The following is a 27,126-nucleotide window of genomic DNA, read 5'->3' on the forward strand; positions in this document are numbered from 1 at the left end:
TTCATTTCTATTTTCTTACTCATTTATGCTCATTATCATTTGGACATAGTCCTGCTATGCTGCCCTCCAGTTCAGTATATAACTATGCTTTCATGTGTCCTTTTTTGGAAGAAGCTCATTCTAGTTATGTACAGGAAGAGTAAGATGGCAGGTCTGCAGGTTTTATTTGCAAAGATAGGTCTATTGTTTATCTTTTCCTCATTGTTTATGATAATTTCTTAGCTTAAAAATACATCTAACTGGCCAGGCATGGTGGCTCACGCCTGTAATCCCAGCACTTTGGGAGGCTGAGGCAGGCAGATCATAAGATCAAGAGATCAAGACCATCCTGGCCAACATGATGAAACCCCATCACTATTAAAAGTACAAAAAAATTAGCTGGGCATGGTGGTGTGCGCCTGTAGTCACAGCTGCTTGGGAGGCTGAGGCAGGAGAATCACTTGAACCTGGGAGGTGGAGGTTGCCGTGAGCCATGATCGCGCCACTGCACTCCAGCCTGGCAACAGTGAGACTCCATCTCAAAAGAAAACAAACAAAAAAAATTTAACTGTGGTTATAATTGGTATTTGAATATGCAGAAATAAATATATGTATTACTAAAGATTTCCTTGCTCAGTAAATTTTTTTTTGTAGGATTAAGACAAATTGTTATGGAAGTCTATTTTATTCCTCCAATAGGCAAAATTTTGATTAGAAATGTTTACTGATATTGCATATTTTAAATGCTTATTAGAAATGGCATGATATTTGATGCATGAAATAAACCTTTTACCCATTTAACCATCATTATATATTTTTTCCAGCTATTCTTTTTGTTAATATATGGAATAAGTAGTAAAATGTATAATACACATGGTGAATTCTAGTTTTACTAAACTTAAATTGTAAAACATATACTTGGCACATGAAGAGTGTTCTTCGTAGCATCTGATAAGTGATGTTGATTGATAAGGTGAATATTTACTATTGTTTGGCTTTGCTTGCATAATATCCTTTAAAGGATATTTTAATGAGTTTAATATAGATACTATCAGTATTTACATTATATAAGTATATGGGAAAATTGCATGTTAAATATTTCTTACAAAACAGGATAGAATTAAGTTTCTGACATGTGGTAATTAATAATTTTTTATGTTGATATAATTTTTTAAGATTAGTTACCATTATATCTGTTTGCTACCTGTTTTTTCTTTCTTTAGAAATATTAGGTTGAGCGACATGAATGAACCTACAAAATGCAGCTATTTCTTACGTTTAAACTGTACATCCTTACACTTAATTATTCACATTTAATTACTTGCCTAATGCTGTGTATCTTGTTACTCTTTTTCTCTTCCCTCTAAAAAAGCTATTCTTCTCTAGGTATAGTATATTTGTGCATATAGGAAATAAAGGAACGTTGAATTGTGCATTGATAACTTGACATAACTTGGTGATTGCAGAATATTCTTTTGCCATTTATTTTTAAATTTGACATAAACCTGTGAAACATAATTGTAAACACTAACCCTTTAAAGTTAAAAAAATCCTCCACTAGTTAAATATTTAAAGAAATTATGTTGTTGTATCTGACTTCCCAAAGATAGATTGAGGTTCTAGGCACTTAGTGTATATTTTGTGACAAATCGGTTTCATCTGCAGTCCTAAATATATAGAACATCAGTAGAAACACTTTGTTCAGATTATTGGTGTACATAAATTTTATCTTGTCCTTATTTTTTGGTAGAACTCTTTCTTAGATCACCCTCCTTCATGTTTGTTAAAACAATATATAGTGAATATCTTTTCTTGATGAGTGGAATCTTCAGTATGAACCTCAGTTATCGCAGTCCTTGCTTTCCATGGCACTGAAATTAACAGAAATGTGTGAACATTGGAACCATGTCCTCCCCTTTCACAGTCACCACAGTACCTAGAATCATGCAAAAGGAGGACAGAGTTCCTGTATGCCTGTGTTTCAGTTAACACAGCACTATGCAAAGTGATGCCTGCTTGTATGTTTTGTTTGTTTATTTATTTATTTATTTTTTATTTATTTTGAGATGGAGTCTCACTCTGTTGCCCAGGCTGGAGTGCAGCGGCACAATCTTGGCTCACTGCAACCTCTCTCTCCCAGGTTCAAGCGATTCTCCTACATCAGCCTCTTGAGTAGCTGGGACTACAGATGCCCACCACCACGCCTGGCTAATTTTTGTATTTTTAGTAGAGGCGAGGTTTCACCATGTTGGCCAGGCTGGTTTTGAACTCCTGACCTCAAATGATCTACCTACCTCAGCCTCCCAAAGTGTTGGGATTATAGGTGTGAGCCACTGCGCCCAACCTATTTTATTTTAAACGAATATTTTTGCCTTTGGACAAGAATTCTAACCATGTATTCATTTTTTAAAAAATCAAACTTCAAGTCATTCAGTGACTTTGGAAATCCTTATACTGTATTAAGTAATTAAAAAACTATTTGGATATGACACTTATGATTTTATCTTTATATTATTCTTAGCACTCCATTAAGCAATTTTTATTTAAAAACAAATTTTTATAAGAAAACAAAATTAGATGAATATGATATACTTACATTCCCATAGTGATAAAACAAGAAAGATAAATACCAAAATATTAACAATGCTTTTTCCTGACAGGTGAGTTTATAGATGATTTTTTATTTTCTTCTTTACAATTTGTTTCCTAAATATTCTCCAATAAGCATATTAGTATATAAATAGAGTAAAAGTTATGTTTTACAACTGAAGCCATTTAAAAAAATACTGATTAGGTTTAAGGCATCTATACTTTGCTTACCCTTGCTTTTTAAAAAATATTTTTATTTTAATTGGATGGAGGAATCTCTTTCAGGTGCTGTGCTTTTCATTACTTTCTGGCCATGGTTCTCAAGGTGGTCTCAAAGGGACCAGCATCACTTGGGCACTTGTTAGAAGTACCGGTTCTCAGGCCCCACTTCAGATCTCTACTGAACCAAAAACTGGGGGAGTACAGCCAGTAAACTGTGCTTTAATAGCGTTCCAGGTGATTCTTATGGTCCCAAAGCGTGAGACTTAGTGTGCTAGGTCAGTTGTTTGCACTTTGCAGTTTGATCCAATGACTTTCTGCATCAAAATCACCTGGGCCTAATGAATCAGAATTTATGGGTCAAGGGCCTTGGAAATAAATCTGAGTCAGTTGCACAGTGTTCTAAGGCTCTTCTTGGGCACTGTGCTAGAAAAGATTGTATTGGCTTTGCTCCCATGAGGAGGAGAAACGTCAAATAAAATGTTAGTGTTCCGGCTGCCATACGTACAGGTCTTTTATTTCTTTGGCCTGTTGATACTTTTTAGAAACTAAAAATTTAGTAGTAGGTTAGCAATTATACTTACTAGTAATTGGCTTTTACCTGTGTTAACATTTCAGAATTTAAGAATTAGATTATGTTAGATTATTTTACTTGACTTTTCTGTCTCATCTTGTTTACCAAGTCTGAACTAAGTTTTTCATATTTGATCAGAACTCTGGGCTCTAGTTCTTTTTTTTGAGTCACAGTCTCACTCTGTTGCCCAGGCTGGAGTGCAGTGGCGCGATCTCGGCTCATTGCAACCTCCGCCTCTCGGTTTCAAGCGATTCTCCTGCCTCAGCCTCCCGAGTAGCTGGGATTATAGGCATGCACCACCACACCTGGCTAATTTTGCATTTTTAGTAGAGATGGGGTTTCACCATGTTGGCCAAGCTGGTCTCAAACTTCTGACCTCAGGTGATCAGCCTCCCAAAGTGCTGGGAGTACAGGTGTGAGCCACTACGCTCGGCCTAGTCCCTAGTTCTTGTACTAAAGTCTTGCTCAGACAGCTTCAGGCCTATTGACATAATTTAGTTACTGTTTTATGACACCAGGTCTCCTATAATGGAATATGTTATTGAAACCCGAGAAAGCAATGATATTACTGCTTTTTCATAAATTTTGAACTTTTTAATTTTAAATCTTTGTGTTATTAATATTCTAGTTAATTTTTTAAATTTATCTTTTAGGTATTAATAGCATTCATTTATAGATTTTAGTTCAATAGTTTGTGATAATTTGTCTTTTTTAGATTATATTGGGTTGATTGATATATTAATTTAACTGTGTAAGTGAAGTGCTTATTCAGTGAAATTCTTAAGTAGGTCTCTTGAAGTAATCAGAAGAACTAGTGGATGATCATATCAGTGATTTTACCTTTATATTCCTTTTCAGCACTCTGTTTCATAAGGAAAATTAAACTCCAATAATGTTAGCTTTTTCTTCTTTCTTCTAAGTATCCAAGTTTCATAATTGTGAGCTGTGGATGGGCTAAACCCATGTCCTGGCTTACGTGGGAGAGTCCCATTTTATAGGTGTCCAGGCATATTTCTTAATAGTGCCCTTTTTTATTCTCAGTAGAGTCTCATTTGGGTAGTAAGTTATATGGTTAGCCTCACTATGGAGTATGGTGGTTGAGAGCATCTGTTCTGAAGTTGTTAGACTTGGGATCAAATCCTGGCTTCTTAAGTTTTGCCACCTGTATATGACCTTGGAAATTTAATCACCCTGAACATCAGTTTTCTTACCTTCAAAATGGGGTTAACTTTACCTACCTACCTAAGGATGTTTATGAGGATTAAAGGATATGGGTGAAAGTGCCTAGCATGTACTAATCCCTAAATAAATGCTTGCTAATGATTGTGGTGGTGGTGGGAGGCTATTTAGTAGTCTGTACTTTTCTTTGAGCTTGATTCTCTTTCAGCTCTGGCCTTGACTTAATTGCTTTTCTTACAACATTGGGATGCTAATCACAAAACTTTATTATTGGGAAAAATCCACAATAGCTTTTCTAGAATAAAACATTCAATTTTCATAGGAAAAAATTAGTTACAAATTAGAAACAAATTTATTAAACCCTCTAATTTCAAAGTGATTGAGTTGATGTTGGTTTTTTTTTTTTTTCTGAGATAGAGTCTCACTCTGTCGCCCAGGCTGGAGTGCAGTGGCGTTATCTCGGCTCACTGCAAGCTCTGCCTCCCGGGTTCACGCCGTTCTCCTGCCTCAGCCTCCCGAGTAGCTGGGACTACAGGCGTCCACCACCATACCCGGCTAATTTTTTGTATTTTTACTAGAGATGGGGTTTCAATGTGTTAGCCAGGATAGCCTCAGTCTCCTGACCTCATGATCCGCCTGCCTCGGCCTCCCAAAGTGCTGGGATTACAGGCGTTAGCCACCATGCCCGGCATGTTGCTATTACTTTTTAAGCCCTTAAAACCATTATGGTTTTCTTGATTTGACACATCAAATCCAATATTAGCTGATATTCCAGTGACACATAAAAGCCTCTTTTTAAATTAAAGTATTATATGAAGAATTTAGAGAGTGTAAGTAAGAAAAAATAGATCAGCATAACCCTTTACACAAAGAAACCATTAGTAGAATTTTGATGTAACTTCTCACACTTTTTTACTTATTTCATATAATTTCATACTGTGATAGTTATTGGTGTCCTGTTTGTATTCCCTTTAATATTATATCATAAAAGTTTTTTTGTGCTTTATCGCAAATACCATATTAAAGTAATATAGGAATTTAGGTCAAGGTTTTGCATAAACCTATTCCTTAATTCAATTATTGTTTTTATTTCATTGTCATCTTCTAATCAAGTTTTACTTATTTTTAGTTATATCATTGACTGAATTTTGTTTTATATTTTTGCTTAGTGTTATAATACATATATTTTTATGTTTTGCTAGTATTGTACCACCACCTTCCCATTTCCATCCCTCCACAAAGTAAATGTTAATAGTCTAATATCTTACTGTATTAAAATATAATCATGTACAGAGACTTACACATATGTGAAAGTGTAGACATATGTTTATTTACAAAAGTAGTATTATGTATATACATTTGCAACATCTTTTTCTCATTTTACAATACAAGAAGAACACACTCTAGCTCAGTAAATGTGGATCTACCACATTCTATACAGTAACTACCTAATATCATAATATGGCTATTCCATAGTTTATGTGACCATTATTTATTGATGGGCATTCAGGTTATTGTAGGTTTTTGTGGGTTTTACTGTAATAAATATTCTTAAACTTAGAGCTACATGTTACTGTTTGTATAGTAGAGCTTTCCTAAAATAGAATGTGTGGGGCAGAGAGTATATATCTGTCTTAAATTTTAACAGATAATTCACATTGTTTTAAAAATGTTATAGGAATTTATTTATACTCCCTACACTAATGTATAAGAGTAGTGTTTTCCTCTAGCATCACCTGTATTCATTATTCTTTTATTTATTCATTTATGTTTTGTAGAGGCAGGGTCTTGCTATGTTGCCCAGGCTGGCCTTGAACAACTAGGCCCAAGTGATCCTCCTGCCTCAGCCTCCCGAGTAGCTAGGACTGTACAGGCATGTGCCACCGCACCTGGGTTTAGTTATTCTTTTTAATTCTTGGAAAACAGTGGTGAACAATATTATCTCATTGTTAATTTAAATAACACAAAATCATATTCTGTGTAAAATTATTTCATAAATCTCATTATAATGGCTGCATATTACTCCATTGAGTAGATGTATTATAGTTTTTAATTAATTACTTTCATTTGGGTATTTTGAAAATGTTTGCTGTAATGAATAAAGTTGTAGTAAACACCTTTAAGGTGAAATCCTTTAAAAATATTTTAGAGTTTTCTTTATGATAGATTCCTAGAGTGTAGTTACTAGGTCAAAGGATAATAATTTTTATGATCTTGAAATGTATCACCAAGAGCTTTCTGAAAGGCTTGTACTATTTAACACTGCCACTTATTCCATGCTTTTTCTGCCTACCTGCCTACAGATGAACTCTGAATTACCCATTGTCTGTAAATGAGGGTAGCTTCTATCTAAACCTGGTTATCTCATACCCCTGAAAGAAATAAATCACCAAGTTCTATTTATTCAGCCTTCTTAATTCTTTAATAGCTTGTTAATATCTACTTTTCAGAATCTTACTGTTTCCTTAGCTGAGGCCGCTTCTTTTCTTTGCCTGTCTGACAGCAAAAAGCCTTTTAACTGGCCTTACCTCCAGTCTTATCTTCTAAACCATTAGCCGCCTTCTTTCCAGAATATTCATTCTGCAATACGGATCAGATCAGTAGCACTTCTCTGTTTAAAACCAAAAGGCTATTCATAGTCCTTAGGATGAAGGACATACTTTTATCTCTACAGCCTCATCTCTCTCTATTCTCATTTCTTTTCCCTTGCCCCTCTTTTTTTCCCCTATCTCTGAACCTTTATGCTACTTACTGCCTCCTCTATTTGACCTCTTCTTATGTGGTGGTTTCTTTTATCTCTACACTGTCTACCTTCCGACCTTCAAGTTTTGTTAGCTCCTCCTCCTGTTTGTGTGCTTCCTTTTGTTATAGCATACTGTCATAATTTCTTGTTTAGTTGTGTGTAAACCCTCCCTCCCCTCATTAGAATGTGAGCTTCTTGAAGCAGAGATTGTATCTTGTTTATCAAGGGTTCCCAGAACTTCACATGGTACCTGTTAGTACCAGGATTTGTAGTATGTCTTTGTTGACTAGTTGAAAGCAGGTTAGGGACTTATCATCTCTAGAATGAAGTTTTATGGTATAAAAAGGTTTTAATTATCTGGTTTTTTTTTGCATACCTCTCCAAGCAAATTTCCCAGGACTTTTGCTCCATCACATATACTCCGTAAAAGTCAGCTACATGTGTTTTTAATGACTATACAATATTGTTTAACATCTTTATGCTTTTATAAAATCCTAATTTATATCCTATTTCTTTTAACTGGAATGCCGTCTCTTCCTTTCCTTTTCTCTTGTTAAACTTTTTGTCATTCTTTGAAACCTTGCTGATCGTCCTGAGTTTATTTAGTATCTTTTCATCCTTCAGGACATAATGTGTATAGATTTCTTTTATAGCATTTATTGTAATATTTCATAGTTTGTGTTTTTATTTCTGTTTTTTTCCTAGTGGACTGAATTCCAGTGAGACCTGTATCTTTGTCATTATATTCATTTCACCTAGTGTCTGCTAAATAAAAGATAATGAGAAAATTTGGTGAATAAATTAGTGACTCAACTATATTTAAAGAAACATTATTTTAGCCCACGGGATACAATAGTATTTTAGAACCCGATTGCTTTAATTTTTAGACATGATTGCCCCCGGGCCTTCTTAATTTATAAATCAAAATATTCTAAAAAGATTGAATTTAGCAAGACATTAAATGGGTGTGCGTGTAATGTATTTTCATGGGGAGAAACAATATTGTAGGCAGACCATAGAAATCAGAAAATGGTAATATAACTTAATATTATTACCTTAATATCTATAACTTTTTTATATAGTTGGAAAATGCTTTTTATAGTAATTTATATATCTGCTTTGTAACAATTGAGAAATAATGCATGTTAAGAAAATAAGGGATTTTGTTCATATTTGTTCATATTTGAAATATCAATTTTATTACATTTTAGAAATGGAACTCAGTTTACATAACCTTAGCGTGAGGAAATAATTGGTACTGCATTACTGAGAAATAACTTATTCTTCTGTTAACATTAAATTAGCATGTTTCTATCTGTAGTAGTTATGGAATATGTTATTCATGGTTTTTCATACAATTTGAGGTATTTGCATTTTTGTTTATATCTAGAAACATAATTGAAATATGGTTCGTTTACCCACTTGTACGTTTAATGAAGGGTACTTTGGTATTTAATTTGACGTTTGTGAAATTTTATTAGAGGACAGTAAGCTCAATTTGTCCCATCATTAGAAAAATTAAACTGAAGATCAATCGAGAATCATGAAAAAAACTTGTTTTAAATAAAAATGTTCAGTGCTTATGTAGTGTCATAATTCCTGTTTCAGTTAATGGTAACCTGTCAAATTTAGAATGTTTTCAAATTTGAAGACATTTTTTTTGTTGTTAAAATTCAAGGAAATTATAGTTCTGCTGTATAAGAAAAAGCCTAAAATTTTAAGTTATAACTTAAATTTATTTTTCTTTTCAAGGTAAATAAATGTTAATGGGAAAAGTGATTTATTTTATTTTATTAAAATAAATTTGGCTGCATATTTTTTCCTTAAATACCATATAAGTGGAAAGAACTATAATCTGTGTGGGTATGTATTTGTATACGTATATATATGTACACAGTGGCACTTTAGAAGAAATGCTTTAATGAAAGATGTTTCAAAAAAGGTTATTTGGGTTAGGTGCCCCCTTTACCATCAATATAAAGCCCAGGTTCCTTTCTCTCTCTCTCTCTCTCGTTCTCTCTGTCTCTGTGTGTGTATACATATATCTATATGCAGAATATAGACATTTTTGTTTTGTTTTTGATCATCTGGTTTCTTAACCTCTATTTATGATGTGTAGTAAACTCGGTAACATTTTTATTTTGGTTTTATAGCAAGATTAATACAAATATTAAACCTGGAAGACCTTGTTAAAACTTAATGGTTAATTTAAAAATTAGTTTTTATGTTTCAATGGGAAAGATATTTGTCTTCAACGAATACATGGTTTACTGACTTTGAATATATATGATATTAAAAAGTATTTGTAAAATAATTTGATTGATTTAAATTGAACTTCTTGATTATCTATTTGAGACTATTAGTAACTATGCAATAATTTTATAAGTATACAAGACGGGATTTGTACTTCATAAATTATATTTAAGATATTAACTTTTATGTGAAGTGGTGAGTAGGTTATGGGTGGGGGTGGGGGGCTGGAGTGGGGAAATTGGGAGAAAAGTGTAATGTCCAAAACCGTTAAGAATAAATTTTTATGCTTTTTAGTTTGAATTATTTTTTGTTCATTATAGTGTTTTCATTTTGTGAGTTTTTCTGTGCACATACAAAATGTTTCTCCTCAGGCCCCCTTGTATTTGCTGGTCCTATTTTTATGAACCATCGAGAACAGGCTCTAGCCAGACTCAGATCCCATCCAGCACAGCTAAAGCATAAACGGGACAAGCACAAAGGTATTTGGTCTTCCTTATCACCTAGGTGGGATACTTTCCCAATTTCTTCCACTCATTTGAATTTTGTCTCTGGGAAAATGCACAAACCTGATTCTTCTACTTTGCTTCTATCATGATGTAGCCTGAGGAGAAAGAACATGCTGAAAGTGATACTGTTTGTCAGTGACTGTCATGCTTCTTGTTTCTTTTTTTGTTGTCATTAGCTTTCATAAAGGAGATATTTTACAGCATATCTTTTCCTTGTCCATTTCTTTTCAAATTTCAAAAAGTTAAGGGAAGGTGGAAAAAATAATTATTGCTTTCTGTCTTACATCCTTTGTTATTTGCTCTTTAATGACTGTGACTATAATTCTTTTTTGAATGCTGTTTATTTGCTTTAGGATGAACAATATTACTAAATTCAGTATATTAAATGATGATAATAAGACTGCCATTACACTTTTCCACTGTTTATTAATTAAGTTTATATATACAACAAATGAATATACAAATATTTGATGGTTGTGGGTTAAGTAGAGATACGTGCAAGCAAAGCACGAATCATGAAGACTTTCTCTAGTCCCTGGTGATGGTCAGAGGGCTATCCTAGTCTGTGAGGAAGTAGGAATCTAGCTCAGTGTTGTCCTTTGAGATCTCAGAGTTCTGGGTTAATTAAATATATTCTTAAAGCATGCTTATTTTCTTGTAAACCACAAATTATGGGTCAGCTAAGATCAGGAAAGAATTTAATACAAGGAATTTATAAGTTTATATGAAATTTTTGCCTTGTATCCTGGCGTTTGAACCAGTGCTCTTCCTTGGCTAGCACAACTTAAAACTGCCATTTTCTTAAATGCCTAAGATAGGTCCTGCAAAATAGAATAGGAAGTTTTAAAAACATGCTTTCCGTGTAGACAGATTAATTAATGTTTGGATCCTTTTCTTTTTTTTGCTGCAAAATTGTCATAGTCTTAATTAAAAAAAATTTCATAGGCAATGTAGTATAATCAACTTTATTTTTATTTGCCTCTTTCAGTCTGTCAGTTTGCCACTCAAAACAAAAACATAAAATAGACAAAACTCATCTTTAGTAAAGGTGTAAATAGAGCACAACTTAAGATATACTCTGCAGAAATAAAAATAGTGTTTTAAATCTAATGCAATTAACTGCAGTAAAATTTGTGATTGCTTTATTTACTGAGTGCTCTAACAATGCCACAAATATTTAAGGAATTTTCAACCTAAGACAGCTGGTTCCAACAAGAAAAGATACATATATAAGGAATAATATTTGGGGTATGCAATGAAATTGTTATTGCCAGAATGTCTGATCTCATGATTTCTACTATGTCACAATTAGAACAGATTTTTTCAGTTTCTTTCTTCCCCCAAATATATGAAAGTGAAGTTTTCCCAATAGTTTAACTGAGGTTAAATATTCACATTTCATGAAACAGTTTTAAACCTTTTCAGCTCCATGTTAGTATCTCATGGACAGTATCTTTACCCTTTCCAGATTTTTAAATGAAACATTAAATGAAGACCAAGGTTACATATTTAAAGCAGACTTTTCCCAATGTCACATAATGATTGGCTATAGAAATTATTCAATGAGCCTGGGCGCAGTGGCACACACCTGTAATTGCAGCACTTTGGAAGGCTGAGGGGGTGGATCACTTGAGGTCAGGAGTTCGAGGCCAGCCTGGCTAACATGGCAAAACCCCATCTCTACTAAAAATACAAATAATAATAATAACAATAATAAGCCCAGTGTGGTGGCACATGCCTGTAATCCCAGCTACTCAGGAAGCTGAGGCATGAGAACAATAATCACTTGAGCCTGGGAGGCAGAGGTTGCTGTGAAAAAACAAATTATTCAATGATAGCTAGCCTTCAAGTTTGTTTGTCATGGGGTTACTTTATAACAAGTTTCTTTGTATACTTGTGGTAACCACTCTGTAAGGGCCTACTTTGTAATATCACAGTGTAGGACCAGTTTTATTGGATTTTAGGGTTTTATAGAGTGAGATAGTTTTATCTTTTTACTCCCCAAATACATTTACAATGCAAATAATAATTTATCAATTGGTACCCTATTTTTTTGTAAAGAGTATTAATTTATTGCTCACTAATTTCCCTCCAGCCACTAACCATTTACACTCACTGTCTTGTCATTTAGTTGTCTCTCCATTCACTGCTTTTACTTTTATAACATGTTGAACATCCCTAATTTGAAAATTCGAAATGCTCCAAGATCTGAAACTTTTTGAGCACCAACATGAAGCCCCCAAGTGGGAAATTCCACACCTGACCTCCTGTGACAGGTTGCAGTCCCAGCACACAGCTTATTCAGTGTCCTTAAGTGAAAGCAATCCTCTCAGCCCTCTTCAGTGGTGATAAAGCTTTTCCATGCACAGCATGATGGTGATACCAATCACAGTTTGTCTACATGGGTGGCTGAGGTACCTTTGCTTTCTAATAGTGCAGGGATACAAATTTTCATGCACCAAATTATTTAAAATATTGCATAAAATTATCTTTCGGCTATGTGAGTAATGTGTATATGAAATAACAATGAATTTCATGTTTAGACTTGGGTTCCATCCCCGAAATATCTCATTATGTATATGCAAATATTCCAAAATTTGAACAAAATCCAAAACACTTCTGGTCCCAAGCATTTCAAATAAGGGATGCTCAACCTGTACATATTTTCATAGTCTTTTAGTAAGTATTTTTTCTACATATATTTTTCTCTTCACCTTACCCAGTTTATCTTTTGGTTTATCTACTGAGAAGTTTATGATATTGATTGCTGTGTTCTATCCTACATTTAATTATGTTGGTACAAATTATAGGATGGTAATAGTTAAAATTTTTTAGATTGTGACTTTTTTGTGAGGGTGTATGGAGAGTAAGAACTGTGGATTTATTGTTAACAGGGCTAAGTTCTAAGATGGAAAGTTGGAAAACTTCTGGGTGATTGGAGAAAATTCAGAGAAGGTCAGAATTCATCCTATACAGGCAGATATTGACTAAAGGCAAAATAGAGTATATAGACTGAATCAATAAGTAAAATTCCATATAAAATACAGTAAATTATTCTAAAATGTGCCCATAAACTATATTTGAAGCAGAATTAACATTTGTTTCAGCTATGAAGTACCTTACACAGAAAAATGTGTTAATAGTGTACATAGGAACATCTGAATTGTTTTAGAGATGTCCTAAAATCTATTTTAAAATGACTGATTTGAAAATCTGAAGGCACACTGATAAACATCCGAGTCTATTTTACACTTACTTTCTGTTTGGAAATGGTACAGTGTGATGAAAATATAGCCTTTGGAATTAGGCTTCAATTTTATTTCTGAATTTGTCATTTACTAGAACTACATGGCTATGCAAAATGTCTTAATCTCTTTGGCTTCAGTTTTCTTATTTTAAAAACAAGAATAGTAATTCTTAACTGATTGTGTTGCTATGAAGATTAAAATATATGTGTGTAGTCTTTGCACACACACACACGTAGTCTTTGCACATATGAATCCTCCATGAATACTAGCTTTAATATTTTGAATTGAATTATTTGTTTTCTCTTTCAGAATTATCTTAAAGATACAACATTTGAGATTTATTAAATGCATAGTTTATTTTTACAAAGGATTTAAGGTTTCAACCATTTGGTGGTGGTAAAATGCATGAGCCTTATTTATGATTAAACTCTAAATTTGTTCTACCATTTATGATTTTGGGCTGGTTACTTAACCCCTTAACCCTACAAGCCTTAGTTTTTTCATCTGTAAGATGGACAAAGAATACCTATATTATCAGATTGCTTTATTCATTAAAGAAAGCAACAATAGTAAATACTGATTGAGCACTTTTCATATTTTATTTAATTCTCATAGGAACCTAATGAGTTATATATCATTGTTGCTATATTATAGATAGGAAAGCTAGGACCAGAAGGTCCAGTGTCCAATTGTCATACAACTAGCAAATGGTAGAGCCAACATTCCAGTCCAAGTTCTTAAGTTCCAGTACTCCCAAGCACTCATCCACTGTGGTATTTAATTGTTTACAGCGTTCAGTTAGCACACAGCAAGTGCTTAGTAAATTGCAACTACTTTTGTCCTCGCTGATTTGTTTTAATAATTTTGCTCAAAGTACTCACTGTGTTCTGTGGTAGTTTCTGTTATATACATGACTGTAGGATTACCCTCCAAAAGTATAGATTTTAGTAAAAATTAAAATTAGAAGTTAGAGTCCCTTAGATACTGAACCCTCTTTTTTCTCTGTGGATACAAATATGTGTATGTAATTATATATAATGTGTACATACATATAATATTTTAGTTACATAGTTGCCAAGGCTTTGTAGCTACTATAGTTTCAGTATTACGTGGTATACACACACATACACACACACACACACACACACACACACACCATATTCATCTTAGGGAAAATACAGATGTGCTCATACTTAAATGGCCAATTATAAGATTATTCACATCTGTCAATTTTTTATTGACAATGTTTAATTTTTTATATAGATCTAAGCTTTGGTCTTATTTCTGCCCATTAACACTTTACTGAATAATGAGCTTGAACAGATTTTTTTTTTTTTTTGAGACAAGGTCTCACTCTGTCACCTAGGCTGGAGTGCAATGGCGTGATCACTGTTCACTGCAGCCTTGACCTCCTGGGTTCAGGTGATTCTCCCACCTCAGCCGCCCAAGTTGCTGGAACTACAAGTATTCACCACCACACCCAGCTAGTTTTTTGTATTTTTAGTAGAGACAGGGTTTTACCGTGTTGCCCAGGCTGGTCTTGAACTCCTAGGCTCAAGTACTCTGCTTTTCTCAGCCTCCCAAAGCTCTGAGATTACAGGTGTGAACCACCATGCCCAGCTTGAGCAGAATTAATCTTGCTGAATTCACTTGCTGGTTCTTGAATTTGCACTAAATTTTTGGCCACTTATTAAGTGCCTTTTTTCTTTGATAAACTTTGTTTAATGTCTAAGTTATAGGAATTATACTCAATTTTTTGACATCAAATACCATATACAGATATATAATATATATATATTTTTTAATTCTGCCACTACTGCTGATAATGATTAAGACCCTCATCTCAGTTTTTTTACTTGTGAGATTTTCACTGTCTATAATAATTGAGAAGTTGTTTTGTACAGTTAGTTTGTTTCAGTGAACAAAATGTTTCTAGTATTATTTTGACCTCTAAATAATAGCTGCTACTTTTTTAGTCATTGTGGTTGTATTCAGTAAATTACCAGCCTTTAAAAATAATCTCCTTCCTTGATGCTATGTCTCTATTGTGGGATTTATGTCTATATTTAATCTCCTACTCAAGGGAGGAGACAAAATGCTAAATTCAAAGGTAAAACCTTGTAACTAGGCATCAATACATTTGTATAAAGTGGAATAATACTTGAAATGTTTAATTAAGTCTGGCAGAATCATATGAACACAATGTATTTTGTATGTTAAATCTCATTTGGTTTTAATAATTAGACATTTTTACCAATTGAGATAAAGCCATAAAATTTCTTTACATCTGGCATCTTATTAAATAGCCTTTGGAAGATATGTATTTGTGTGTGTGTGTGTGTATGTGTGTGTGTGTGTGTGTGTGTGTGTAGGCCTTTGCATATATTTTACCATTCCACTATCTTTCCAACATGAGGAGGCTTTGAACTGAGTATATTTTATTTTGGATGGAGTGAAACTAAATGTGGTTTTTTTTTGTTGTTTGTTTGTTTTTTTTTTAGTCCATCCATTCTTTGATTTAATTTGGCAAACCCACATTAGATAATTTAGCAGAAGAGGAATTATATTCTTCATCCTATTATAGTAAAACCTCTCACTAATTCTGAATTTATGATATTTGAGATGCAGTATTTGTGATCTTTTTTGAGTAAAAAATTCAAAATAATTTCTTCCTCTGAATTTTCAGGGTCATACTTATAAGGGGAAACCTGTCTAAAATCACTAGCTTTTCAAACCAAGGGCTCAAGAAATGAAGGATTCCTTCCACGTGCCTTCAGCCTCTGGGTCCAGCAGTTAATTCTTGTATGTTAAAGGACTTTTATGTTTATGGTACATTTTAAATGTAATATTGGCCTATTTTGAAATATAATGTAGGTAACCACACTCTATTTATTGTAGCATTTAGTTTAATCTGTAATCTGTACTGCTTGAAGGTAATAAAACTGAATTTTTACTTCAGTGTTCTGTATGATTAAGACTTTTCCAGTAAGCCACACAGGCCTACCTGTTCTATGTTATTCCGAATTAGTGAGGTTTTACTGTCCTAGTGTCGTAAAGAGTTTCAGGCTTCTTGAAATCATAGTCATTTAGTTACGGAAAGGAAAGTTATAATGTAGGTGGATTTTGTCTCACCTGGATGTTACTAAAGTTTAGGTAAAAAAAAGAATAAACACAAAACGATTTAATATTATTCTGTTTAACATTCTAAAATGCACAATGAAAATACAGGATAGAAAGTGTGTGTCTGTAGATTCACATATGTATCTTCATATAATACACACTCGTTTAGAGTTGCTATACCACTCGAGAGTGGTTTAGACTAGTTGAACTTATGAAATTCCTTCCAGATTTACATTTATTCTGTGTACAAGGAATTTGAATCTTGATGATATAAAGGTCATATGTTAGTGATCTGTAGGAGAAGTACATTGTGATTAGAAAAAGTAAGTTGCTGTTATTTACACATTCCAAACAAAAATTTTTATATTCTGGAATGTGGTTTTTGATGCTATGATTAGATTGTTGGAAAATTCGAAGTTGGATTGCAAAAACCAGGGGTAAAGAAAAGGCTTAAAGCAAGCTCAATGAAGGAAATTACAAGAAGGGAAGAGGAAAGAAGGAGTGAAAGCAGAAAAAAGATTTGGTTGAGGGTAGTGATTGGGGACAGGGAGAAAACCACAAAGCAATGTGGCTGAAGGTGATGGTGGCACAGGAAACATGAATAAGAATAGGCCATTGAACTGCATATATTGAATAAAGCTCTTTGGTCTTTATACATTTTGAAAAGTTCAGTTGAGTTTCACAATAATTGTGGGCAGTGTAGCCTTTCTAAGATCTGTTTAGGAAATCTAAGTCACTTGTGAATCCATTAGCAATTTTTTTAAAATGGCTAGTACTAACAGTATCACTAAGTTTAAAATAATTGTTAAATGACTTTGCATGCAGTAATTTTTTATGCAAACTAAATTTTCCCATATAAACTGTTACATTTTAAATTTTGTTATTTCTATAACTTAATGACCCGTTTATTATATAAGGTTTTATCCATAACCAGATCTTATCTCTGTTTTTATTAATTTAGTGATATTTGCAAATGGAAGTATATAGTCTATCTTTTCAAAATTGCTTCTTTGCAGGTAGATTCTTGATCTATCACTTCTAACAGCTACAGATTCTTCTTGCTTGTTCCTTTTAACATTTTTCTCTTGTTCTTCCATAATAAACTGATTTAAATTTTTATTTTGAAGATGAATAATGGCTTAATTATTCATAATTCACAAATTATAACACTTGCAGATGGAAGTGGAGAAAGAGGCGAAAAGGATGCAAGCAAAATCACAACATACCCTCCAGGCTCTGTGCGATTTGACTGTGAGCTCCGGGCAGTCCAAGTCAGCTGTGGATTTCACCATTCAGGTAGTGGCTGGAATTTTAGGGTATAACTGCGTTTTTACAATTGTGCTCAGTAACTTACTTCTTCAGATTTGATGAACATAGCCTGTTAACTGTGTGTTAAAAGCTGTAGTGTGGCAATCTCTCAAATCTGTAAGACCTTTGTATTTATTACAGAATCTCTTTAAACAACTATGGCATGATGGAACAGGTACTTGTCTAGAGATCTAACTTCTAGTCTGTCTTCCTATGGACTTCTTTTATAATTCAAGACATTCTGGAAGATGAAATAATCCCTTAAATCTCTTTCAATTCTAGAATGCTGTGGTTTTTGTAACATGTTCCCATATTTTGTTAATGTTCGGTGATAAATGTATGTCAACAAATTTACTTTCTTAAAATGTAGAAAATAATTCTTAGTAAATTATTGGCATTTGGGTTAGCTTATGCTGTACTGTTCAACCTTTATAAAAATGAAAAATGTTAAATTCCTTCCTTGAAGATTATTTGATAAGGTATTAACAGACATTAAAGTTCTGCTGTTTCATTGATGTTGTACGTAATTGTGCAGACCTCCTATCCTAGATAGGAGAGAACAATATGTTGTATGCAGTTACTCATTATTAAGAAGATTTTACAGTTGACCTGAACCCGTGTGTTAATAAGAATTAATGTTATTAAATGGCATTTATAAGAATTTTAAGTATGTATTATGAAAAAATTATACATTTATATGACCTACAAAAATATTTTGCAGAACTAAAATTAATTTCTCATTAAATATAACTTTGTCCTTCAGTTACCTATTTTTAATGGTGCTATAAATCTTAGTGAAAATTACACTGCTTTTAGTATAGTTGTGATAGAAATGTAAAATGCATATAATGAAAAAATAAAGCTGTGTGTTTTGGTTTCAGTGGTTTTAATGGAAAATGGAGATGTCTATACATTTGGTTATGGGCAGCATGGGCAGCTAGGACATGGAGATGTCACCTCCAGGTACTTGCTAACTTTTCATTTGAAGATCCAGAGTTATTTTTTCTTCTGTTTTCTTTTCCTTCTTTTTTCTTTCTTTTCTCTTTTTAAGTATATATTTCTAGAATTAAAATAATATTGTACCACTGCTTTGCAAAGTGTGGCCCATGAATTATTGGTGGTTTCTGATCTTATGGTTGAGTGCTTTTGTGGGGATAAAGGATTTTGTAGTTTCAGGAGAAAAGTTGATATATATTTTAAATAGGAGAGTGATTATGATTATCACAAAATATCACTATATTCTTAGCAATTATCTTTTTAAAGGCTGTGCATGGCAATAGAAAAGATAGTGAATTGTATTTTTTAAAAATGTCAGCAGTGGATTCAAACATATTCCTGATGTCTGTTTTGAAATTTTGGTCTAATAACATACAGTCATTGAAGCTTTTGAATAATTTTTGGACAGAACCTATTGGTCTCTCTAATTAACTATTTTGACTTATTGCAAATAGTAGTAGAGAGACTGGTAGTAATTTCCTAATATCCCTACTTCATTTGGTAGTGGAGTTTTAGTTTGTGACATGATCATGCAGCTAAAGATTCCCTTTCTCAGCTTCCATTGCAGCAGGATGTGGCCATATGAACTTAAGTGATAGGTGCCACTTTGGAATCTTGCTGTTAAAGGGAAAGAGTGTACCTTTCCGTTTGTCCTTCTCCCTTCCCAGCTTGCTGGCTGGAATGAATACGTGGTAGCAGAAACTAAAGAAGTCATCACAGAGATAAATTGGAGACTATGTATTGAGAATGGCAGAACCATAAGATGGGCATAGACTGGGTCTCTGACACCATGAACTGCGTCATCAGCTTCTTAAATTGCATGCTTCTTGCGTGAGAAATAAACTTCTATCTTGAAGTCCCTCTTGTCTTTCATTACAGCAGCCAAGTTTGTATTCTACGTAATGCAGTGAGAATACTTTTGGTCAAAAGTAATAGAAAATCCATCTTTATTAGTTCAGGTCTTCCAGAAAGCAGATGCCAAGACAGGATTAGATGTGCAAAGAATTTATTAGGGGAAAACTCCTGTGAAAAAGATAAAGGGGAAAAGCACAAGCACAGACAGGGAAGGCCTTCGGATACGATGTAGTTTTGACCCTATGAAAGGAGAAAGAGAAGGAAGAATTGGGTAGGAGTCTAGCTTCCAGCATAGCATTAAGAGAGTTTTAGCCAGGCCAGTGATGTGTCCCCAAGCTGAGGATACCTTTGGAAGGGTCCTGCATTCGGCAGGAATAGACCAACATTCATACCTTCACCATGTTCAGTCACAGCTGGTAGCACCCCAGGGGACGAATGTCCTCATGCATCCAAAGGGACAGCACCTGAGGCTGTTATAATAGTTAACTCTGCTCTCTCTAGCAGATTGTCTTGAAGGAGATCTGAGTGGTCTGTGTCTATGGTTGTCTCACCATGGAAACAGGAGTATTTATGAAGTCTGGAAAGATACAGAGCAGCTTCAAGTCAGACTTCTCTCAGCAATTCACTTTGCTGCAAAAACTTACCTTTTTGACCCTCTACTCTGCCGTATTCTTCCTTGTAGTCAAAGTGTATATGCCAGAATCAAGGGGACTTTTATGGTTTCTCCTTTACATACAGTGAAAGAAAGAGAACTTATCTTCATGTAGTCATTAAATAAAATTCAAGGTTGTCACTGTGTCTTGAACTCACTCTACTATTGTGGCAGGGATGGAATTCTGCCATTTACATGGTAAAGACTAGTGATTCTTAACCCTGGCTGTATATTAGAATTACTTAGGGAATTTGAAAAAATATCATATGTGGATTCTACATCCAGCATTTCTAAGAGATGTGTGTGTTGGAAGGCTTGTGGGTGGGACAGGGCTGGGAAGTGGTCCTTGACAGGATGCCAGCATCAGAGTTTTTTCTAAAAGGTCGCCAGATTCTATATGTATCCAGGATGAGAACCACTCTCTACCCCTCGAGCTGAGGCAGGGTCAGATCCGTGGGCACTGCATAAAAAATGGCAGTGAAAGGGAATGTCCTGAGTTACATTTATAAATTTTGTTGCTAATGATGAGACAATTAAGGTATCATTGAGTTGAACTTCTTCTTAAAAACACAAGTGAAACATGAAATTGATACTACTATCAAGAGATTTGTAAAACTATCACAATCATAAATATTTAATGACAAATATCATACTTGCAAAGAGCAAAAGATGTGTTTGGCAGAATTACTTTATCAGATGTGTCTGCTGGATATGACATAATATCAACAGTGTTGAGCAATTACTGTCACAGGTGTTAGATGCCAACTGATGTTTTGCTTTGAAATGCAGAGGCTGAATCTGGGTAGTAATTACGGTTGGCCCTCTGTACCTGTGGGTTCTGCATCTGTGGATTCAATCAATCTTGACAGAAAATATAGGCCTACAATAATTGCATCTGTACTGAACATGTACAGATGTTTTTGTCTTATTTCCTAAACAACAGAGTATAACAACTATTAACATGATGTTTACATTGTATTAGGTATTATAAGTAATCTAGAGATGTTTTAAAGTATACAGGAGGATGTGCATAATTTATGTACAAATACTATGCCAATTTATATAAGGGATTTGAGCATCCCTAGAGTTTGGTAGCTGCAGGGGATCCTGGAACCAATTCCCCATGGATGCTGAAGGATGACTATAACCTGTGTGGGGAAGAACGTGGTAACTTTTTATTCTGTTCCTCATTTGAGAGTTGGGACACAGAAGAGGGTTTATTTGTATCATCCTGGCTATTGTTGTTGTTGTTATTTCGCTGGTGGTTATTGTGTGAGCCGTAGAAATTGGGAAAGGTGCATTGCAGTTAGATAAGATGGGGTCTCAGTCATGTATGCAGCAAAGAGGGCACTTCACAGAAGATAATTGGCAAATAGCAGTATTTCATGGTCTTGCCGGAGTGGAAAGGGAAGTAGTGAAAAGCATGGCCATGTTATAGTCAGGTTGTGTTATCTTACTGTGCACTTGGCACTCAGAAGAATGAGCAGCATGAGCACAACATCCTTCCACACCACACTGAGGTGTGTTGGCCGCTGAGAGGGAAGGTGTTCATGTCAGCTTTTAAAATGAAGAGATTACCTAAAAACATCACTTTGTGGTCCTGATTATACCAGTGAACACCATTCTTTGATTCCCAAGTCTGAAGAGATACAGGGCAGTTTCAGGCCAGACTTCCTCAGGTGATAATATTGTAGCAATATGCTCAGTATTTTAAATAGCTTGAATTTATCATCTTCATGAAATATGATAGCATTTAATGTTGAAACAAAATATCAGGGTTTCTTATGAAGATTAAACATTGGTAGGATCTACACAGTGGTGTAGTAACTGGTAGATGCTACAGAGTCATCGAACCTGGGACTGTAGAGGCAAGGTTCAGCTCTTCACTTCTTACCAACCATATGACTACAATTTCTTAAGATTAAACACTGGTGGGATTTGTTTTAACTGCCCAAAGTTGTTCTTTTCCAGCATGGAATGTTTTGGTCCTTGTTCCGTTGAGTGGTAACTGAAAGACTGATTACATGAAGCGTGGGCAGAGCTAAAATGGATAATGCAGTAGTCCTATCTATATACTGTGCCTAGTGGATTAGATATTCATCAAGACTGCTTCAGTCTTAAGCACTCAGTTACCCTGTCTGTCTGGACTTTTGTGGGACTTGGAAAGTAGCAACCAAGAACTCTGTTATTAATTGAGAAAGGAATTGATTATGTCTATGGAGGAACAATCTTGGGAGGAACAAAGCTTCTATAGCATATGTATTAACTACAACAAAGCAAAACATTTACAGATAGTTGAAATAAAGGGTTACAGATGGAGAATATGTTTGAAAAGTCTCTAGTAATCAAGAGCTGTTAACTGGAATTTACTGTATAGCACACATTAATAATGTGTTGTTTAAGATCAATATTGTGGTGTGCATGATAATGAAGATGGAAAAATGTTATTGGTATTCTCTTTATTTAATGTGTTATATTGCCAGATGACCGAGTTCAGTCTCTAGGTTGGGTCCTGATTCTGTCACTTGGTAGCTATATGATCTTGGCCAGGTTACTTAATCTTCTTGTGTCTGTTTCTCAAGTTTAAGTACCCATAATCTGATGATACTTAATCTTCTTGTGTCTCAGTTTCTCAAGTTTAAATATCCATAATCTGATGATACTTTCTTCTTCTGCGATGCAGCCCTACTTTACTTCCCTTTGACTTTATGCCCCACAACCCTCTACTTTTTTACTCTTTTTTCACCCTTTTTTAACTTTATTTCCTACTCTAGTTAAAGACTGTTGCTTAATTTCTTCACCTATACTCTTACCAATTTCTTCAGTTTTCCCACTCTCTTGGTCGTGGTACTAGGACATGATAAAACCACAAGCATGAATCAATCTGTTAATATTTCCTATGCCTATACTTAGGCTTCTGGAAGGTAAGAAATCACCATACCTATGCAGATTGATACTTAATTTCCAGATTCAACCAGTTCCTCTACAATGGTCATTAATCCTCCTGTTGTGTAGTATTGAACTATTTGACTTAATACCTTTGGAGAGTTTGATAAAAGACATGGGGTCTCTATCCAGAAAAATACAAGAATATACACTTAAAAATTCGCTTGCAAATTTAGGAGATCTTTTGAAGCTCACTCATGGACTTCCTAGAAGTCCTTTATATCCAAGTTGAAAACTCCTGCTCTCGGTATGTATCTATTCCATCTACCACCACACCTTTTCTCAAATCTTCAAACTCTCCACTCACCTGTTCCCTCCTTTTAGCATAGGACCTCCATGTGCATTGCAACAGATATAAGAAATTATTCAGCCCACCAACCCTGCAAACCTACTTCCATCCATACCACTTCTCTGCTTCTTTCCTCATGTTACAGTTAAAGAGGAACCTGTCGTGTCCACGCTATGAAACCTAGCTGCCTTTTCCTTAGAGATCTATTTCTGTTTCCTGTCTTCTCTCTAACCTTTGTCTTTAGCGTCTTTATTTTGAGTCACCTTTTAAACTTCCTCAAATCTCTATCATTAAAAAAAAAAAAAAAATCCTCTCCTTCAGCTTCATTTTTCCTTTAGCTGCTGGCTCTCCTTTCTTTTTCCCTTTAGTGCTGGGATACTTAAAGCTACTTTGTGTATTCTCTGACACCTTATCTGCTGCATTGTGGTGCCTGCTTCCACCAAAGAGACCTCCTTCTGCTAAATCGAGTGGTTAGTTGTATGTCTCCTTAGAGCATTTGGCATGTACTTTATTTTCCGTGCTTGAAACCTACTCCTCCAATGAGTCTCCTTAAGTTCTTTCTTTCTGTGTGGTTTATTCTAGATGTCTGTGAGCTGTTCTTCCTCAGTCTATATCTAAAATGTTAGAAGAGACTCATAAGGGTAATTAGGATCTCATTTCTCTCTCAAAGAGTCTTCCTAGATCTCATTCATTCTCATAGCTTAAGTGAATGTTACCACTATCTACTCTGTTGCTTAAGCAAAAAAAATCTTCCTTGCCCCATATCGATCATCTGCCAAGTTTCATCAGTTCTGTTCCTTACACAGCTATCAAAGTCACCATCTCTTTCACTCTGCACTGCTCCTAGTTAAGGCCTTCATCATAAATTACCCAAACTACTATAAAATTTTCTTAACTAGGTTTCCAGCTGCCAGTCTTGCCGTTTTCCAATTCATTTTTCATTGCAGTCTCAATAATCACTAAAAATATGTATTTTGTATAATTTTTAAAATTTAAAGTGTCATAATTACATTGTCTCAAAAGCAGAGCTCTCCTACTATGTGTGGACTATTTCTATAATGGTTGTGTTTCTAATTACAGATAATGGTTACTAAAAATGGCTGTTAAAAGTAGAAAAGGATACTAGGGTGTCATTTATCATAATAGTTACTGTTCATTAAGTGTTAACTGTGTGCCAGACACTGATCCAAGCACTTGACATGTGTGGGCCTCTTTCTTGTTCACAGGAACTCTGTGGGGGTAGACACCGTCTGTTAGTATTCTCCATGTGATAAAGAGAAAACTGAAATACAAAAAGAATGAAAAACTTGTTCGAAGTCTGGTCGCATTATTATTAAGTTGGGGAGCCAGGATTCACACCCAGCCAGTCTAGCTTTAAAGTCTGAGCTTGTAGTCACTGCTCTAATGCCTCTCATGATACTGTGTTTTGACTGATTAACTGTGATTCTAAGATCTAAACTTACAGCTTAGTGATAAAAGTTAGAAAAGAGGATCATAAAATTATTTCATCTAGTTCCTGGATTGAATTTCTGTTAAGGCATTACATGATTTTTATTTCATCCAATAAATATTTATAAAGATCTCTAACAGGCCAGTCAGTATACAGAGTACCAGATTAAAAATAAATGTAGCACCAGTTTTTCAGAAATTATTATGTGTCTGTAATTAGGGTGATTACATTTAGAAGATCTTTTTGATGATCTCCTTAAAGTCAGCAACTGTCTTTTTCATCTTTGTTTACCTAGTTCCTGGAATGGAGATAGGCGTTTAGCACTTAAATGTTTACTGAATATTCTTATTAGTGCCTTTTGTCTTTTCTACTCCTTATTGCATTGTTTACTTATTGTTTTTGTTTTAGTTGAGTTTTGTAAGAAATTGACTTACTTTTTTTTTTTTTTTAACCTAGGGGATGTCCCACTCTTGTTCAAGCATTGCCAGGCCCTAGCACACAAGTCACTGCAGGCAGCAACCATACGGCAGTACTTTTAATGGATGGACAGGTCTTCACATTTGGAAGTTTTTCTGTAAGGAATTTTTAAAACATTAATAATATTGCATTATATCATTGCCTTATAATTTGTCTATATTAGCTATTTTTTCTGTTTCCAGAATATAACAATTATAATTGTTACATATGCATATTTCATGCCTTCATCCCCAACACACACTAAACCTGAATGATATTCTTTGAAGTAATTTTCCTCTCTAGCTCAGCATTAGAATTTATTGAATTTAACAGCTTTGTTAGAATTGGACATGTTTATTTCAGATTAAAGTCCTTTAAGCATTCAATAGAGCTAATTCTGTCATATGAAAGGTTATTTCTCATCTAACTTGTAGAGATGAATTTTTCTTAACATATAGAACTATGCTATTTTGTAACCTTTTAAAAGCCTAGTTTTTTTATTCGATTTGTTTAAAATTATACTTTCTTTTTTCCTTTTCCACCCTCTGAGTCTATCCGCCTGTCTGTTACATAGGCGCTTGTGCGCATTCTCTCCCTCTCTCTGCACCAAAGCTTAAAGAGTGAAAATGCTCTAAGGATTTTGTGTAGTTTGGGCGTAGTAGATATCAAGAAAAATCTTTGCGAGACTGTGCTAATACTCTTGTACCATTTCTGATGTGGGTAATTACTAAGAACTCTCGAACCTAAGTGTCTGAGATGACATTTACAGCTTTTGATTTTTTAAAAACTGTAAATGTGTACTTAAAATATTTTATTTGAAAATGGTTTCAAACTTACAGAAAGATTGCACAACTAAGAACAGTGTGTAGAATATCTGGTTAGTGTCTTTAACCAGATTCACCCATTGTTAACATTTTGATCCAGCATTTGCTTTATTATTGCACATGTGGCTGTTCTCTCTCTGACATACACAGTATGTATGTATGCACAAATGTGTGTGTGTATGTATGTATATAAAACATTTTTTTTCTCAAATCCTTTGAGAATGTCTTATGTACATTATGGCCCGTTACCTCCTACATACTTTAGTTTGTATTTTGTGAATTGACCTAATAATTATTTTTTGGCATTTCTTTCCCCTCCAATCTAGGATCAGGCATTACATTTGCCTGTTGTGTGTCTTTAGTCTCCTTTAATCTGTAACATTTCTACAGCTGTGTATTGTCTATTATGACATTGACATTTTTGAAGAGTATATAGTACTGTTTTGAAAAATAGAATCCTCCTCATTTTTGTTTCTCTGATATGTCCTCATGTTTAGATGCAGGTTGTGCACCCAGGCCAAGATACTCTGTAAGTGATGTTGTGTTTGCCTTCACTGCATCACATCTGAAGGCTCAGAATGTCCATCTGCTCCTCATTGATTATGGAAATTTTGATCACCTGATCAAATGTCTGATTTCTATACTGTTTCTCCTTTGAAACTACAAGCAACCTGTAGGTTGACACTTTTAAGATGCCTGCTTCTCATCAAAATTTCCCTCTAGATTTAGCATCCATTGATCATTCTTTCCTGAGCTAATCTTTACTATAATGTTTAAAAAATGGTGATTTTTTTTTCAACTCCAGTAGGCACTTTGCCTTTTACTCTAAGCAAGAGCCCTCCTTTCCTGTTTACTTGTTTTTCTACCTATTATTGGTGTAGACTCAGGTGTTTGTATTTTCTTCATTATCATCTTTAATTATTTGGGTGCTTAGATTATC

General features: G+C 34.4%; 1 protein-coding gene across 23 annotated transcripts in view; it reads left to right on the forward strand.

The window, feature by feature from the left end:
* MYCBP2 (MYC binding protein 2) overlaps window positions 1–27,126 on the forward strand; it is a 284,800-nt gene that overhangs the window by 83,522 nt on the left and 174,152 nt on the right. For 20 of the 23 annotated variants that reach the window (XM_055244152.2, XM_055244162.2, XM_055244155.2 and 17 more), the window contains exons 18-21: window positions 9,908–10,015; window positions 17,587–17,706; window positions 18,600–18,681; window positions 25,363–25,480. In XM_055244152.2, coding sequence (XP_055100127.2) covers window positions 9,908–10,015; window positions 17,587–17,706; window positions 18,600–18,681; window positions 25,363–25,480 — 428 coding nt within the window. Of the gene's footprint in view, window positions 1–9,907; window positions 10,016–15,987; window positions 16,093–17,586; window positions 17,707–18,599; window positions 18,682–25,362; window positions 25,481–27,126 lie in introns of those variants that run through there. The other 3 variants (XM_055244159.2, XM_063618735.1, XM_055244164.2) reach the window with 2 other exon arrangements.

Source organism: Symphalangus syndactylus, chromosome 15, assembly GCF_028878055.3.
Source record: "Symphalangus syndactylus isolate Jambi chromosome 15, NHGRI_mSymSyn1-v2.1_pri, whole genome shotgun sequence".
In the NCBI taxonomy this organism is placed as follows: domain Eukaryota; kingdom Metazoa; phylum Chordata; class Mammalia; order Primates; family Hylobatidae; genus Symphalangus; species Symphalangus syndactylus.